Genomic DNA, 18,630 nt, shown 5'->3' with positions numbered 1-18,630 from the left:
GAGAGTGGGCAACCTTGTCTTGTTCCTGATCTTAGTGGAAATGGTTTCAGTTTTTCACCATTGAGGACGATGTTGGCTGTGGGTTTGTCATATATGGCCTTTATTATGTTGAGGAAAGTTCCCTCTATGCCTACTTTCTGCAGGGTTTTTATCATAACTGGGTGTTGAATTTTGTCGAAAGCTTTCTCTGCATCTATTGAGATGATCATATGGTTTTTCTCCTTCAATTTGTTAATATGGTGTATCACGTCGATTGATTTGCGTATATTGAAGAATCCTTGCATTCCTGGAATAAACCCCACTTGATCATGGTGTATGATGCTTTCAATGTGCTGTTGGATTCTGTTTGCTAGTATTTTGTTGAGGATTTTTGCATCTATCCTCATCAGAGATATTGGCCTGTAGTTTTCTTTCTTTGTGACATCTTTGTCTGTTTTTGGTATCAGGGTGATGGTGACCTCATAGAATGAGTTTGGGAGTGTTCCTCCCTCTGCTATATTTTGTAAGAGTTTGAGAAGCATAGGTGTTATCTCTTCCCTAAATGTTTGATAGAATTCTCCTGTGAAGCCATGCAGTCCTGGGTTTTTGTTTGTTGGAAGATTTTTAATCACAGTTTCAATTTCAGTGCTTGTGATTGGTCTGTTCATATTTTCTATTTCTTTCTGGTTCAGTCTCAGAATGTTGTGCATTTCTAAGAATTTCTCCATTTCTTCCAGGTTGTCCATTTTATTGGCATAGAGTTGCTTGTAGTAATCTCTCATGATCCTTTGTATTTCTGCAGTGTTAGTTGTTACTTCTCCTTTTTCATTTCTAATTCTATTGATTTGAGTCTTCTCCCTTTTTTTCTTGATGAGTCTGTCTAATGGTGTATCAATTTTGTTTATCTTCTCAAAGAACCAGCTTTTAGTTTTATTGATCTTTGCTGTCATTTCCTTCATTTCTTTTTCCTTTATTTCTGATCTGATATTTATGATTTCTTTCCTTCTGCTAACTTTGGGGTTTTTTTGTTCTTCTTTCTCTAATTGCTTTAGGTTTAAGGTTGGTTTGTTTATTTGAGGTGTTTCTTGTTTCTTAAGGTAGGATTGTATTGCTATAAACTTCCCTCTTAGAACTGCTTTTGCTGCATCCCATAGGTTTGGGTCATCATGTTTTCATTCTCATTTTTTTTTTTTTTTTAGAAGAAGCTGGGTTTTTTTTTTTTTTTAACCCCACATTTGTTTATTTATTTATTTTTGGCTGTGGTGGGTCTTTGTTTCTGTGCGAGGGCTTTCTCTAGTTGTGGCAAGCGGGGGCCACTCTCTTCATCGCGGTGTGCGGGCCTCTCACTGTCGCGGCCTCTCTTGTTGCGAGGCACAGGCTCCAGACGCACAGGCTCAGTAGTTGTGGCTCACAGGCCTAGTTGCTCCGCGGCATGTGGGATCTTCCCAGACCAGGGCTCGAACCCGTGTCCCCTGCATTAGCAGGCAGAGTCTCAACCACTGCGCCACCAGGGAAGCCCTCATTCTCATTTTTTTCTAGGTAGTTTTTGATTTCCTCTGTGATCTCTTGGTTATTAAGTAGTGTATTGTTTAGCCTCCATGTGTTTGTATGTTTTACAGTTTTTTTCCTGTAATTGATATCTAGTCTCATAGTGTTGTGGTCGGAAAAGATACTTGATACTATTTCAATTTTTAAAATTTACCAAGGCTTGATTTGTGACCCAAGATATGATCTATCCTGGAGAATGTTCCATGAGCACTTGAGAAGCATGTGTATTCTGTTGTTTTGGATGGAATGTCCTATAAATATCAATTAAGTCCATCTTGTTTAAAGTATCATTTAAAGCTTGTGTTTCCTTATTTATTTTCATTTGAATGATCTGTCCATTGATTAAAGTGCGGTGTTAATGTCCCCTACTATGATTGTGTTACTGTCGATTTCCCCTTTTATGGCTTTTAGTATTTGCCTTACGTATTGTGGTGCTCCTATGTTGGGTGCATAAATATTTACAATTGTTATATCTTCTTCTTGGATCGATCCCTTGATCATTCTGTAGTGTCCTTCTTTGTCTCTTGTAATAGTCTTTGTTTTAAAGTCTTTTTTTCTGATATGAGAATTGCTACTCCAGCTTTGTTTTGATTTCCATTTGCATGGAATATCTTTTTCCATCCCCTCACTTTCAGTCTGTATGTGTCCCTAGGTCTGAAGTGGGTCTCTTGTAGACAGCATATATACGGGTCTTGTTTTTGTATCCATTCAGCCACTCTGTGTCTTTTGGTTGGAGCATTTAATCCATTTACATTTAAGGTAATTATTGATATGTATGTTCCTATTACCATTTTCTTAATTGTTCTGTGTTTGGTTTTAGGTCTTTTCCTACTCTTGCGTTTCCTGCCTAGAGAAGTCCCTTTAGCATTTGTTGTAAAGCTGGTTTGGGGGTGCTGAATTCTCTTAGCTTTTGCTTGTCTGTAAAGGATTTAATTTCTCCATCAAATCTGAATGAGATCCTTGCTGGGTAGAGTAATCTTGGTTTTAGGTTTTTCTCCTTCATCACTTTAAATATGTCCTGCCACTCCCTTCTGGCTTGCAGAGTTTCTGCTGAATGTTCAGCTGTTAACCTTATGGGGATTCCCTTGTGTGTTTTTTGTTGTTTTTCCCTTACTGCTTTTAATATTTTTTCTTTGTATTTAATTTTTGAGAGTTTGATTAATATGTGTCTTGGCGTGTGTCTACTTGGATTTATCCTGTATGGGACTCTCTGTGCTTCCTAGACTTGATTCACTATTTCCTTTCCCATATTAGGGAAGTTTTCAACTATAATCTCTTCAAATATTTTCTCAGTCCCTTCTTCTCTTCTTCTTCTGGGACCCCTATAATTCGAATCTTGGTGTGTTTAATGTTGTCCCAGAGGTCTCTGAGGCGGTCCTCAATTCTTGTCATTCTTTTTTCTTTTTTCTGCTCTGCAGCAATTATTTCCACTATTTTGTCTTCCAGGTCAGTTATCCATTCTTCTGCCTCAGTTATTCTGCTATTGATCCCTTCTAGAGAGTTTTTAATTTCATTTATTGTGTTGTTCGTCACTGTTTGTTTGCCCTCTAGTTCTTCTAGTTCCTTGTTAAGTGTTTCTGGTATGCTCTCCATTCTATTTCCAAGATTTTGGATCATCTTTACTATCATTATTCTGAATTCTTTTTCAGGTAGACTGCCTATTTCTTCTTCATTTGTTAGGTTTGGTGGGTTTTTGCCTTGCTCCTTCATCTGCTGTGTGTTTGTCTTTCTTCTCATTTTGCTTAGCTTACTGTGTTCAGCGTCTCCTTTTCGCAGGCTGCAGGTTTGTAGTTCCCGTTGTTTTTGGTGTCTGTCCCCAGTGCCTAAGGCTGGTTTAGTGGGTTGTGTAGGGTTCCTGGTATAGGGGACTAGTGCCTGTGTTCTGGTGGATGAGGCTGCATCTTGTCTTTCTGGTGGGCAGGTCCACGTCTGGTGGTGTGTTTTGAGGTGCCTGTGCCCTTATGATTTTAGGCAGCCTCTCTGCTAATGGATGGGGTTGTGTTCCTGTCTTGGTAGTTGTTTGGCATAGGGTGTCCAGCACTGTAGCTTGCTGGTCGTTGAGTGGAGCTGGGTCTTGGCGTTGAGATGGAGATCTCTGGGAGATTTTTGCCATTTGATATTACGTGGAGCTGGGAGGTCTCTTGTGGACCCGTGACCTGAACTTGGCTCTCCCACCTCAGAGGCATAGCCCTGATGCCTGTCTGGAGCACCAAGAGCCTGTCATCCACATGTCTCAGAATAAAAGGGAGAAAAAAAAGAAAGAAAGAAAAAAAAAAAAAAAAACCCGGACAGAACCCTAGGACAAATGGTAAAAGCAAAGCTATACAGTCAAAATCACACACAGAAGCATACACATACACACTCACAAAAAGAGAAAAAGGGAAAATATATATATATATCGTGGCTCCCAAAGTCCAGCATCTCAATTTGGGATGATTCGTTGTCTATTCAGGTATTCCACAGATGCAGCGTACATCACGTTGATTGTGGAGATTTAATCCGCTGCTCCTGAGGCTGCTGGGAGAGCTTTCCCTTTCTCTTCTTTGTTCGCATAGGTCCTGGGGTTCAGCTTTGGATTTGGACTCGCCTCTGCGTGTAGGTCGCCTGAGGGCATCTGTTCTTCGCTCAGACAGGACGGGGTTAAAAGAGCAGCTGATTTGGGGGCTCTGGCTCACTCAGGCCGGGGGGAGGGAGGGGTATGGATGCGGGGCGAGCCTGCGGCATCAGAGGCCGGCGTGACATTGCACCAGGCTGAGGCGCACTGTGCGTTCTCTGGGGGAAGTTGTCCTTGGATCCCGGGACTCTGGCAGTGGCAGGCTGCATAGGCTCCCAGGAGGGGAGGTGTGGAGAGTGACCTGTGCTTGCTCAGGGAGGAAGGAGCTCAGAGGGACTTGACTGAATAAAGGGCTTGCGAGCCTAAGGGTGAGTTTTAAGCCGCTTTCCCCGCTGTCAGGAGGAGCGACGCTGACGCTCCATCCGGACCCTGTGCCTCCCTTTCGCCGTTTCCCCTCAGGACGCTCAGGTCCACCCCGATTAGGTTCATTTTTATTTTGATTACTTAGGTATGACCAGTGCATCTCTTTTATCCTAGATTTTCTATAATTTTCCTTTTTTTCTCTAAATGAACTGGTGGAGTTGATTTTGGAGAGAATATGGAATTAAACTTTGTAATTTCCATTTGCTCCCTCTACTCCCTGAAACTCTACTGCTATCCCAGGCAGTCTTTATTAATGTTTCCAATTTTTCCATCCATTTACTAAAGCTTAGCAACTGTCCCAAGTTTTATGGTTTCTCATAGCTTTCTGGGTAAAGTTTAAATTCTTTAGCTTAATCATTTATTATCTATATACTTCTCAAATTTCCATCATTTTCCTCTTCAAACATTCTGAATTATTTGTACTTCCTTAGAACACATTACTTTGTTTTCTGGCTCTTCCTTTGCTATATGCTAGTCTTCCTGCTTTTTCTAGCTGTAACTTTTGTCAGTTTTCCCTTTTCATAAAGGCTGTTGTACATCTGCTTCTAAGCCGTCCACTTGGCTCTCAGAGTTTCTTCCATCTTCCAGCTGCTCCCAGTGGAACACCACGACCTTTACTAGTGGTCTTTATATGGAGCTCTGGGACACAGGCCCATTGATAGACTACTGCTGCCACAACTTGGCTATCAGTAGAGGTGTGGTTGGAGCAAGCTACAATTCCCTTATTTCCCCATTCCTTTATTTCTCACAGTACCACCACAGGTACGGCTGGATCAGACTTCAGAGAATAGTTGGAGTAAATAAAGGAAATTAAAGTATAGCAGAGAAACATTTAAAACCAAGACTAAATCCAATTTCCCTCCTGCCCAAGGGAAAGCATTCAAGAAGTTGAATCCATCAGAGAGTGGCCTCTTGTATACTTCCTTTACTCGTTTGTATTCAGGACTGTACTTCTGAGTGCCTCCTTCTACTCACCGTGCACCTTTGGGAACCTCATCCCCTAGCCTCAGGACTGGTTTTGGTCCAGGGGTTACTTTCTTCAGCCATGTGTTTCGACAAGTTTGAATCCTTTTGGCTACTTCCTGTCAACATTGTCCATGGTAGGCTTTGACACCTAAATCTTGCAGAGTAGTTAAGAGTTTGTATGATTTTCTCTAAGTCTGAACACCTTTGAAGTCTTCCTGCCAGTGTAAATTTTGGAAATGCCTTTGATTGTTCTAGTTGTTTGTGGATAACTCTTGAATCAGACACTCACTGTAAACCTTTCCCAAACACCACTGTTAAATTTCAGACGGAGTGTGACCTGAACCAATAATACAAAGAGAAATATTTTCCTTAATGCTCCCCAAAGGATTCTCTCATAATGAAGATACTGCTTCACTTTATATAGAGCTGATTTTTCTTTTCTTTTTTTCTTTTTTTTCGTGGTACGTGGGCCTCTCACTGCTGTGGCCTCTCCCCGTTGCGGAGCACAGGCTCCGGACGTGCAGGCCCAGCGGCCATGGCTCACGGGCCCAGCTGCTCCGCGGCATGTGGGATCCTCCCAGACCGGGGCACGAACCCGTGTCCCCTGCATCGGCAGGTGGACTCTCAACCACTGCGCCACCAGGGAAGCCCCAAGAGCATGATTTTTCTTAGTCTCTGACTGACCCCCTTATTCAAATTGAACTCCCTTGGCCTGTTTTAAAAAGAACGAAGTCCATGGACAAGCCAGGGCGGCTTATTTGGTTAAGTAAAGATTCAGCTAAAGCTGTTAAATCACCATGGACTAGATTAGATTAAATTTTATTATAAGGGTAGCCATTGGCTAGCCTCCTTATTGGTGGAGTTGAGTTTTTTGTTGTTGTTCTTTCTATTACACATCTCACTCCCACTTGTCCTTTGCCATATTCCTCCAAAAGCCTGTCAATGTCATTTGGTATAAACATCCTTTTGTGCATCTCTGGCAATCTAGCATAGCTCCATCACAGCATTATACCATAATCATTGATTTATTTGTCTGTTTCCTAGGGTGTGGAATTTAGTAAGCAATGAATAAATGTTTATCGAATGATAAATGAATCAGTAAAAGAAATTGGCATCTGTCATCTTCTGAATTTACTCTGTTTCAACAATTCCTTAATGATTAGGTATAAGATTTCATGGAGAGCTAGTTTATTTTCTAGTGATTAAAATCCAGTGCCTGCAGTTAAAATTTCTGTATGTTGCATATTAAGTTTTGAATTATAAGTACCTTGATCAGGAAAAAAGGACCAGAGTGCTGCTGAGGCCCAGCCCACAGTTAGTAATTTACTCCCAGCACTGGAGCTGTACTTTGCACAGCCTTCTGTCTTGGGGAGGAAGAAACTGAAATGAGAGTATGCTCTCAGAATCAGTCCCCTCTCATCTAGTAAATGGCAGATAGTCAGATGCTGTGTATTGTATTATTTATTTAACCCTTTGCTATTTTGACAAAAAGTTAAGTCTTTTTACGTATAGAAAAGCCTCTAATGCTGGTGTGATTTCTGTTTAAAAGTAGGAAATACATGTTACTGAGTAATGGAAGAGAAGAAATTTTCTTTTTCTGAGTATGTGTATTTATGCATAAGTATACAGGAAATTTACAAAGTATTTTTAAATGTATGTGCTCTACTTTGTGTAAAGCTTCCATATAAGGGATTTAAAAATTACTGTGCACATTTAGATCTAAGCTGTTTGGCCCACTGTTGCTCTATCTTATGTATTTTTTGGATATTTTAGAACATAGATCTTTTGAAGAAAAAGAACTAGTTGTCAGCAAAAGTTTTTCTTTTTTAAAAGAGGAGTTAATAAAATGCCTGTTTCATGATCAAATATATTATTTGACTTTTCTTATAGAAATTTCAAGAAATTGCTGAAAAAAATATGGAAAAATTGAACCGTATTGAGAAGTCACGTGAACAATTGGTTGTTGAAAACACACATTTCAAAAACTTGTTATCACAGACTAAAAAGGAACAAACATCCTTGCTGGCGGCCTGCGCATTGATGGCTGGTGCCTTATATCCTCTGTATAGCCGATCATCTGCCTTATCCACACAGAGAGATTTTCTCCAGCAGCAGGTCAACACCTTTGAGTTGTTAAAATTGCAAGTTAGAACTCTAGCCCAGGCTTTGTCAACTGTAGAAGAAAAGAAGCAAGAGGAAGCCAAGATGAAGAAAAAAGCATTCAAAGGATTAATACGTGTATTCCGGAAAGGTGTTATTGCAATTTTGGCAGCAAACAGACTCAAGATTTTGGGCCAGTCATGTGCGTCTCTTTTTACCTGGATGGAGAGTTTCAAAGAAGGCATAGGCATGTTGGTGTGTACAGGAGAGCCCAAAGACAAGAATAAATTTCCAAGTAAGATAATTTGTGCTTTTAAAAATCAGAGTCGAATGTAAGTGACATACGAAGTGAATATGTTGGGCAAAAACATAAAAAAATCATTTACAATGTCAAATCATGTAACATATCTACATACATATGTAGATATGTATGTGTGTATGAATAAGTGTGTATCTATGTATAAATTAGGCTTTAATTTTTTGTTATAAACATTAAAATATAAAGAAAGCAAATATATATGATTTCAACTTTGTCTAGCTTTATTATATTTGAATACTCTTTTGACAGTAAGTTGAAAAGTTTGTACAGCGATTTTTCAATAAAGTCAATCCAGAAACTCTGCCCTATTTAAAATTAATTAGTAGCATAATTTACTTTCACTTTCTTTGAATTAGTATAAAATGATTAGTGTTAAAAATCTGTTGAAGAATTGAATGAAAATGAAACTAATGTAAGTTTTATAGCTAACTTTTTTTGAATGCTTGACTATTCTGAGGAAACAATTTTTTCAGTTTTTAACTTTTCAAAAGCAAGCTATTAAGTAAGTAGAGCTAAAGAAAATTTCCTTCTCCCTTTTCTTTTATGATGTCCGTTACCATTATATATAGAGAGGAGTTAATAAAATGCCTGTTTGTTTCATGATCAAATACATTATTTGACTTCTCTTCTTATATGGAAAAATTGAACCGTAAATAAAGTCAATAAAATCTCACATCTATTGTAGACTTCTCTGCACTAGGTGAAGTTCTACGTACAAATTTTGATCTACTTCTTAAATAGCTAAATATTGCCATAATTTTTAAATGGATTTTAATAAATTTTTGTAGAATTGCATAATGGATTTTTTTCTGTTTTTGCAGAACATCAAAAGGAGCAGTTACGTTGTTTGCAAGCTCTCAGTTGGCTCACCAGTTCTGACCTTCTTGCTGCAATAATCAGTTCTATGGCTGAGTTACAGGAAACTATTAGTAAAGCAGGTATGATTCCCCTTTTTATGTCCTTGCAAAATACATTTAAAAAGCAAATGTCCAGAAATTCTTTATGGTACAAATTCTAATAAACCTTCAAGGAAGAAAATGTATTTGTTTTTATCTTTCTTTTATTCAGGTACAGAGAGATTACTAAACCTATATTTAATGAAGTAGTGAATTAATGTAATTTTTGATGTTAATTTTGTCTTTATGGGGAAATTAAATGACACTTCTTGGTGAATACATTCACCTGTTTTTTCCTTTGTGACATGCTTTTCCTATGGAAAACTCATCATTAGCTTTTTTATTAAGTAATACTGGTAATATTCTTTCAAATGTTTTAACCTTTCTTCTGTTCCTGGCCATGTGCTTTAGAAATCCGAATAATAACTGAATCAGTAGAAAATTTTTCTCTCTCCTTTGGCAACATGTTTTTATTTTTTCTATTTAATTTTAAATAGAGTTAATTTAAATAGTCTGCTCCTTTCCACTAGGTGTGAAGCCACCTATAACCAGTGATTTCCAAAGGTCTAAAATGCAAGTTTATTTTTTCATGACTCAGATTGTGTGGCATGTTTATGTGAAAGGTTCAATGAAAACTAATTTCTCTACACTTAAAGAGTAACATACAGTTACCTACTGCTTAAGCTATGTCATTGGACTAATTATGGTCGTTTCAGACACATTAATAGAAAAAAATGTACAGTAGACTTGTTAATACTTGCCTGCATAATGAAATATTCTAAGTATTAATGAAATGATAATTTGGGATGTAATTTAATTCTTCAGACAATTCTGCTGTGTAAATATAGATCATTTATTGTGATTTCAAACATGTAAACTAGACTCTTATAGTACAAAACTTATGATCCAAAGATTATTTTTAGGTTGTGGCCATAAATGTTGGTAAGAAATATGCATATTTTAATGTATCGGCAAAATCTCAACATACTGGGTTTGGAGTATGAAATAAAAGTGCAAATAAATATATTTTAAGAATGTTGGGGGCTTCCCTGGTGGCGCAGTGGTTGGGAGTCTGCCTGCCAATGCAGGGGACACGGGTTCGAGCCCTGGTCTGGGAAGATCCCACATGCCGTGGAGCGACTGGCCCCGTGAGCCACAAATACTGAGCCTGCGTGCCTGGAGCCTGTGCTCCGCAATGAGAGGCCACGATAGTGAGAGGCCCGCGCACCGTGATGAGGAGTGGCCCCCACTTGCCGCAACTAGAGAAAGCCCTCACACAGAAACGAAGACCCAACACAGCCATAAATAAATGAATAAATAAATAAATAATTAAAAAAAAAAAAAAGAATGTTGGTATTATAACTTCAAAGCAAAATTGTAACATTCTTGAAAGAACTTAATAAATTTTGGGGTTTAGTTTAATAAACGGATGATTTTTGTTAGTCATATTTTTTCAGGCATGTGGACATAAAATAGATTGGTTTCTTAAGCTATAATCTTATTTATATTATTACTTTATTTAATGCATTCTTTTAATCACTGTGCTATATGCTTGAGGAGATAAAAGAAAAAGATGTGACTTGATCGATCCTCTAGAAAATATACGTAATGGTCATAAGAATAAGAGCAACAACTCATGAACAACTTAGGCAGAATGTAATCAAGGATTGGATGAGGAAGTACAGGCTTTAAATGTAAGAATACGCAGAAGGTAAAGCTCAATGTGGGCTTATGAGTATTGGGAAAGCTTCAGGGACTAGTGATTTAGTTGGGCCTAGAATGACAGTAAGTTAGAGAGGAGAGCTGGCATTCAGATGCAGGGCATAGCTTAAGCAGAGATGTAGAGGTGGGAATAAGCATAGAATGGGAAGAAGGGACATTCAAGAGGTGAGAATGTAAATCCATGCGTAGCAGGTCTGACTTATGGATAAAATATATTGTCTACTCTAACCATATTGGGAAGTAGTGGGGGAAAGGGTAGATCATTGGCTTGGGATCAGATTGTTGATTTATGAAAGTAGGCAGCGATTTCCCCTGAGCACATTTTCTAAAAGTAGCCCCTTGTAACATTTTTAAGTTAAAATATTGACAAAATTTTTATTCAGACCCTGATAAAAATATGTGTAGGTAAGACCTATGAAGTAGAAGGTAGACCAAGAGTGGTGTTTTACATGCTTGCCTATCTCTAGGGACAAGCTGTCTTTGATGTTAGAACCTGGTATGCCTCTAGCTTGAGGAAATAGCAAGTTCAGGAAAACTTATTTTTAGGCAAGCCTTTAAATGTTGTTGGATAAAGAACACTACTTGGAGAAGAGAAAATGATTGTTGCTTAGAAGGGGAAAATAATTGATGTATCAAAGTCCTGAAGAGTATTGGAAAGCATATGGTCCAGGCAGATAGATAATTGTTACTGAACAAGTACAAAAATGATCAGTGTGGATCTTCTGCAGTGGTGGCTTGACTAGCTGGGCTTATAGAATAATTCTTTCAAAACACGATGAAGGGTTTAATGTATTGTTATCTAGGTAATTGTGTTTTCATTTTTATGTGTATCCTAGTAGAAATTTTAGATATTTTAGCAGAAAAGGTGGGAAAATATTTTCAAAGTCTATGAGTGATTATCAACAGATAAGGGTAATAAATGTAAAGCCATAACAGTTTATACAGTCATGTTGAGTTTATAGTTTAAGTGTCTGAAAAATCTAAATAGGTAATCATTATTGTATAGTAGAAAGAGCATTAGCTTTGAACAAGGCAGACTTGATATTATATTCAGCATTGCTAGTTATTAGTTGTGTGAAATTGGGCAAGTTACTTAACTTTACTGGGCCTCACACTCTTTTCCCATAAATGAAGATGGTATCATCTTCCCCATTGTTATGAGGAATTAATGAGATAATGCTTGTTGAATGTTTTGTACAGTATCTGGTACATAGTGGGTGCTAAAAAAAATTGTTGTTCCCTTACCACCCATCTCACCATGAAAGTAGCATTTAGCATTAATGAACATGAATACACACACGCCTACCTGTATACATTTTTAGACTACTAATGATTAATTTTCTGTTCTAAAATTGCTAAATTGCTGTACAGTGGAGGCAACACAGTGTAAGGTTAAGCAGGTATTCTGCCTGACTTTGAATACTGACTCTGATGCTAGCCCCATGACATGGGCAAGTTATTTAAACTCTGTTTCCCAGTTTCTTTATTTGTAGAGTGGGCATAGTAAGTTTTACCTAGCTCAGAGTTTAGAGGACTAAATGAGTTAATTTGTAAAGTGCTTAGAATGCCTTTGTTTACTCTTTCACTTACTTTTCTTACTTCAGATATCGGTCTTTATTAAGATTTATTGCATTAACTGAATAATAATGAAGAAATTTCATAAAAATTTAGAGTAAATAAAATAAAAATACATTAGTTTATCTTAAAATTTCAAGACCATTTACACATCCCATACAGCTCCAACTTGTTAAAACATGGTTCTGTTATAAATTAGTATACATATAAAGATCAGGAAGAAATTTATTCCTCTGAATATAATGACATTGGATGTTTGGGGGCATCACAGGTTTGCTTTCTTTGTACCTAATAGAAGACCCCCACTTAGAGTAGCTTATTCATATAAGGTTTTTTTCCTCCCAAATAGTAAGTCTGGAGGTAGATAGAAATCCAGACTGTGTCTTTCTGCTAAGCCATTAGCATCTTCGTGTTTATGCCTCCTAGTATTAAGCTGGTCACTCTGCTTTTAGGCATCAGGATTGTATTTGTGCAGGAAGGAGAAGGGAGGGACACAGTGTGAAGACATTCATACATTGCTGGTGAGAATAAAAAATGATATAGCTGCTTTGGGAAAGAGTGGCATTTCCCCAAAATATTAAACATAGAGTTATCATTTGAACCAGCAATTCCCCTTCTAGGTATATATCCAAGAGAAATGAAAACATATATGTACAAAAACTTGTGCAATGAATGTTTACTGCAGCATAATGCATAGTCAAGAAATGGAAACAAACTCAAATGCCCATCAACTGATAAATGGGTAATGGACAGATATCCAAACAATAAAATATAATTGGGCCATAAAGAGTAATGAAGTACTGATACTTGCTACAACATGGATGAACCATGAAAGCAATATGCTACATCACAAAAGATTATATATAATATGATTCCATTTATTTGAAAACACATATCATATTATTCCATTTATTTGAAATATGCAGATTAGGCAAATCTAGAGACAGAAAGTACATTAGGGGCTGCCTAAGGCTGGGGAGGGGTTGGGGGTTATGGGAAGTGGCTACTAATAGATATGGAGTTTCTTTTGGGGGTGACTAAAATTTTGTAAAATTGCTGTGGTAATGGCTGCATAACTGTGATTATATTAAAAACCAGGGATTTGTACACTTTAAATGGGTAAGTTATATTGTGTGTGAATTATATCTCAAGAAAATTCTTAAAAATATGAAGACATGTGTTGCTGAATATATCCCTTTATATCACGAAGGCAAAAGCTTTCTCAAAAGCTTCCCCAGCAGACTTTTGCTGTTGTTTCATTGGCCTGGCCTGAGCTTGTTTCATTGGCCTGAGCTGAATCATTCACATGATTCTCCCTAGATGGCTACCTGGAGGTTGACAAAAGAGAAGGAAGAGTTTGTGGATGGAATGAATCAGCTAATCAACATGTGCAGTAGAGAGGATTGTTTTTGTTTGTTCTTTTTTTTCAAATTACCTTCACATCTACTACCTCCATTATACAAGAAAACAGGTCAATTCAGAAAACTTGGAAAAGAAATAAATCAGAGAACAATAACAAAAAAACATATTTTCCCATCATATAGGGATAGTTAATGTAAGCATTTTTATGTGTTCTTATGTGTTCTTCCAATCTGTTTTATCCCTCTTTCTCTCTCTATCCATTCACCCTTCCTTCCTCCCTTCATGCCACCTACTCATCCATCCACTAGCAGACTAACAAATGATATAAATGATATCATAGGCTACATACTCTTTAATATCTTCATTTAAAAATTATTCCGAAATACCCTCAAACTTATGGAAAAGTTGCAAGTAGTTCACAAAGAGAATTCTGTTTCCTGAATGGTCTGAGAGCAGATTGCTTACTTGATGCCCCATCACTCCCTCGTATTATAGCATGTATTTCAAAGACATTCTTCTATGTAACCATAGTGCAATGATCAACATCAGGAAACCAGCACTGATACATTACTACCATTCAGACTCCATTCAACTTCCCCTATTTGTCCCAACCACGTCATTTTTAGCAAGAGGATCTGGTTTAGAATTATGTGTTGCATTTAGTCATGTCTCTTTAGTCTTCTTCAGTATGGAAGAGTTCCTCAGTGCTTCCTTGACCATCGTGACCTTGAAGATTACAAGCCAATTATTTGTAGAATATCCCTTAATTTTGATTTGTTTGTTTCCTCATGATCAGATTTAGCTTATGCATTTTCAGCAAGAATATCACAGAAGTGATGCTGTGCTTTGCTTATGATATACTATCATAGCTATAGTTTAAAAAATATCATACTTTTTGAGGATTTTTCTCTATTTCTGTTAATAATCTTCTAGAGAATCATTGTAATGTCTGGGTAATATATATCAGTTGGGCATTCCTTCATCTATTTAACCAATTTACAGAAGGAGTTTTTCATCATAGGGCAGGTATCAAGAATATCAGTTCAGCTTTGATTTGCAATTGATTCCTTGTCCCTTGAATCATCTAATACTATGAATAGTATCTTAATTCTTTCAGCCATGTGGGAAATTGAAATGGCAAAATCTTGGGAAAGTCTATTTAGGAAATATGAAAATTCTGAAATGAAAGAGGATATTTCTTAGAACTCTGATTTTTCTTTTCTGTTCCTTCTGTCTTTTTGAAGAACTTGCTGAAAATTTAAATCATATTACATGTCAGGACTACCGATTGATGGCATCACTGTCACTTTTTTCTTTTTATTTACAATATTGTATTAGTTTCTGGTGTACAGCAAAGTGATTCATATATATGTATAAATAAAATCTTTTTCATATTCTTTTCCATCATAGTTTATTACAAGATATTGAATATACTTCCCTGTGCTATACAGTAGGACCTTGTTGCTTACCTAGTTTATCTCTAGTAATCTGTATCTGCTAATCACAAACTCCTGATTTATCTCTCCCTCCCTTCCCCTTTGGTAACCATAAGTTTGTTTTCTAAGTCTGTGAATCTGTTTCTATTTTGTAAATAAGTTCATTTGCATCATATTTTAGATTCCACATATAAGTGCTATTGTATGGTATTTATCTTTCTCTTTCTGACTTACTTCACTTAGCCTGATAATCTCTAGCTCCGTCCATGTTGCTGCAAATGGCATTATCTCATTCATTTTCACTTTTTTCTTTTTAGCTCCAGGAAAACTAGTACATGTATGGCAATAGCAAGTAGTAGCTTTTAATATATTAAATAGTAACTATTGCTTCTCCTATTATCATTGTTCAAAAAAAATCAGTAAATTACTCTTTTGAAAAGTTAGGTGCTTATCTTTTTAGAGTAAGTTCTGAATTATACTATTAACTAATTAGGAGAGAAGGTTTTAAAATTGTCTAAGAGAACATGAAGCATGTTGGATATGCAGTAGAATATGGATTAAGAACTTGGATTCTAGATTTGAATCTGGGTTCCACTGCTTACTATGTGTGTGACATTGGGAGAATCATTTCATCCTTCTTCATCCATCTGTAAAATTTGGCTAAGGGCGGTACCTAGCTCATAGAGTTATTAGGAGTAAATGTAACTTTCTCAGCCAAGTCCCTTGTATATGTAATTGTCCAATAAATGTTGTGTTATCTCTTTTTTTTTTTTTTTGTGGTATGCGGGCCTCTCACTGCTGTGGCCTCTCCTGTTGTGGAGCACAGGCTCCGGACGCGCAGGCTCAGCGGCCATGGCTTACGGGCCGAGCCGCTCCGCGGCATGTGGGATCTTCCCGGACCGGGGCACAAACCCGTGTCCCCTGCATCGGCAGGCGGACTCTCAACCACTGCGCCACCAGGGAAGCCCCTCTCTTTTTTGTGCACTGACATTTCAGTGGGACCTGTATATTAGTTTATACCTTTTTGTGAAACTGGAAGTTCAATAGTGGTAGCTTGAATTCATTGCTCAGAAAGTGAGGTGTTTGCTAAAGGTAGATGCCACTGCTGCCTTCTTAAACTTTGACGATGTATTTACAGGCAGTGGGCAAAGACCCCAGTTTCCATGTTGTCTCTGTAAATACTGGACAGGTGGCAACCTTCTTGCTTTCATTAAAGTGTTTGCCCACTTGAGATAAATTACCTCTTCCAGGTATCCAAATGGTGTGCCTGCAAGAGATCATTTACCTCAAACAGGGGAGAATGTTACTTCCACTGAAGGGCTGGGATATCAATCATTATAGGAGTGGACTAAAGAACCCTATAGATAGCTGAGCATTTTTATATGACTTGTTCAGACTGAATTTCTCAAGATAGAAACAATTGTGCTGATTTGCTTTGAAATATCTCTGAACAAATACAGGAGTAGATGATTATGAGTAGAATGTTCATCCATTTTCTTACACATTTATGCATTTCAATTATAATTGAATTTTAATTATCTAGAGGATAGATGACTCAAATATACATGCCCCTGCTATTACTACTCACAGCTTTCTTTCATCATATACTTTGAGTTAACTTTGTAGAGGTCATAGCAGCTCTTCCAGGTAAAACTCAGAAATCTAGGTTGTATTCGGCACAACACTGAGGTTTCATATTAGGAAGTTCAAAGCAGTAAGTAAAGATACTTGTATTAATAAGTAGTTATTAGTATATATTTTAAAGCTTAAAGGCTTTAGTGAATCCTAACAAAGAATAAAAAGAGATGTGTTACTCCAAGTGTGGTTGTCGACCAGCAGCATCAGCATTAACTGGGGGGTGTTAGAAATGCACAATCTCAGACTCCATTCCAGAGCTATTCAGCCAGAATCTGCATTTTAACAAGATGATTTATAACCACAGTAAAGTGTGAGAAGAAGTAATTTAGAGAATTTTGTTATACACATAATTTCACTCATATCTGAAATCGAAATAAGTACAATCTGACCGTGGATCATTTTTAGTACTTGAGCTATTAGTGTCTATTTTGAGCCACATTTAACTTACTGACTTTTATTTTGTGACTTTTAAAATTATTATTCTTGCATTTTCCCATATTTTTTCAAACATTTTATTCCGAGAATTTTCAAGCATATGGAAAATGTGAAAGAATTTTTGTTTTCTAAATTAAAATTTATTTGCCTATTATTCTTAACAATTTTTGAATGAATAATTTATCCTTGGAAGTGTTCATGACTGTGTAAAATTCTAGTGTCACAATTTTCATAGAATATATTTAATTGTTAAAATAATATACAAAATCAAAATTATTTTAAGAAACATATATGAGGCTTTTACATATTTTGCAACTTATAGGCAGTTTGTAGAAAACTTTTAAGAGCCTTTTCTTAGAAGATTTAGTTGAATATCCAGATACTGTCTTAAAAAAACAACACAATTATTTTTTTAAGATTTTTGTAAAAGAAAAAAAGAAAAAAATTTCCTCTCAGATCTATTCTAAAATAATACATGTGTATTTAAAAATATTTAAAACCTCCACCTTGTTCCAGAAAAAAAATTATGGCAGCTTACAGGTATTTGTAAAATATCACTATAAGAGAGCTCTTGTAATCTCCCTGAGAGTATGATTAATATTTGTGTATACTTCTTTCAAGTTGTTTTGTGTGTATTCCAATATGACTGGGTCATTCTATGTACCATTTTTCATTGTTCTTTTTCTCGCACTTATTTTAAATGGCTATAATAATTGTACCATCTCCTTGGCTATTGTAATGGTTTAAACGAGTTTTTGCATATCGGCAGTGCTTGGTTTGTTACATATCTTTGTATCAGCAGCAGTATTGTTCCTCATTTCCTACTTTATGAATCAACTCTTTAGCTCGGTGTACAAGACCTTTCTTGATCTGATTCTCATTTATTTGTATAGTCTCACCTCCCTGTACTCTCATTGATAAACCTACAGTTTAGCTAAACTGAGCTGCTTGTTGTTGCCCAGATATGAGATGCTCTCTTATTTCTCCAAACATACGGAGCAAACCATTAATACTTTTTTTTGCTACTAAACCCTAAGAGGAATTTATTACGTGGATTATCATATTGAAAATATTGAATAACATTCACAGTTTATGTCTTTAAAAGCTACTTCATAGAAGATACAGAAGTTTTTTTCTTGTTAGTGTTGCTTATGTTTGTCTTCAGTGAAAACTGAGAGCATATTATATTATGGTTCTCTGAGTGGAGTAGTCCAGGTATGCAGCTTTCTTATTATTTAAGTTGACACAGAAGCAGAGGCTGAAGGATATAGTTTTATGATTGTGTAGTATATTCCTTAGATAAGGGATCTCTTAATCTGGGGTTCATAGAACCCTTCTCAAAATGGTCCGTGGATAGAATTCAGAGGGGGAGCATCTGTGGACTTGGATGGAAAATAATTACATCTTGTTTCACTAACAATTAATGAACATTTCCTTCAATTATGAATGGTGATGACAGACCATGATAATATTAGCAGCATGGTGACTTATTTACTAGTAGGAATTACAGATATTTTCAAGTTGTAATACAGTTGTTGCAGCTATCTCCAGATATTGTTTATGCTCATCTTTGATGATCAGTAATCATGAGACTCATCACATACATGGTATGTAGTAACAGTCTTCTATGTACAGATGGATGCTGGTGCAATGTAGCTGGCCATGTATCAGGACAAT

The 18,630-nt window shown here is 36.8% G+C and overlaps 1 protein-coding gene across 1 annotated transcript in view; it reads left to right on the top strand.

Annotated features, from left to right (window-relative positions):
- CCDC171 (coiled-coil domain containing 171) overlaps nucleotides 1-18,630 on the top strand; it is a gene marked incomplete at its 3' end in the record, with an annotated part of 346,216 nt that overhangs the window by 180,679 nt on the left and 146,907 nt on the right. Inside the window, exons 18-19 of the mRNA XM_081236213.1 lie at nucleotides 7,361-7,865; nucleotides 8,711-8,827. Coding sequence (XP_081092339.1) covers nucleotides 7,361-7,865; nucleotides 8,711-8,827 — 622 coding nt within the window. The remainder of the gene's footprint in view (nucleotides 1-7,360; nucleotides 7,866-8,710; nucleotides 8,828-18,630) is intronic.

This window comes from Mesoplodon bidens, assembly GCF_964165515.1.
Source record: "Mesoplodon bidens genome assembly, chromosome: 6".
Classification (NCBI taxonomy): domain Eukaryota; kingdom Metazoa; phylum Chordata; class Mammalia; order Artiodactyla; family Ziphiidae; genus Mesoplodon; species Mesoplodon bidens.
This window is presented reverse-complemented; position numbering and strand designations above follow the sequence as displayed.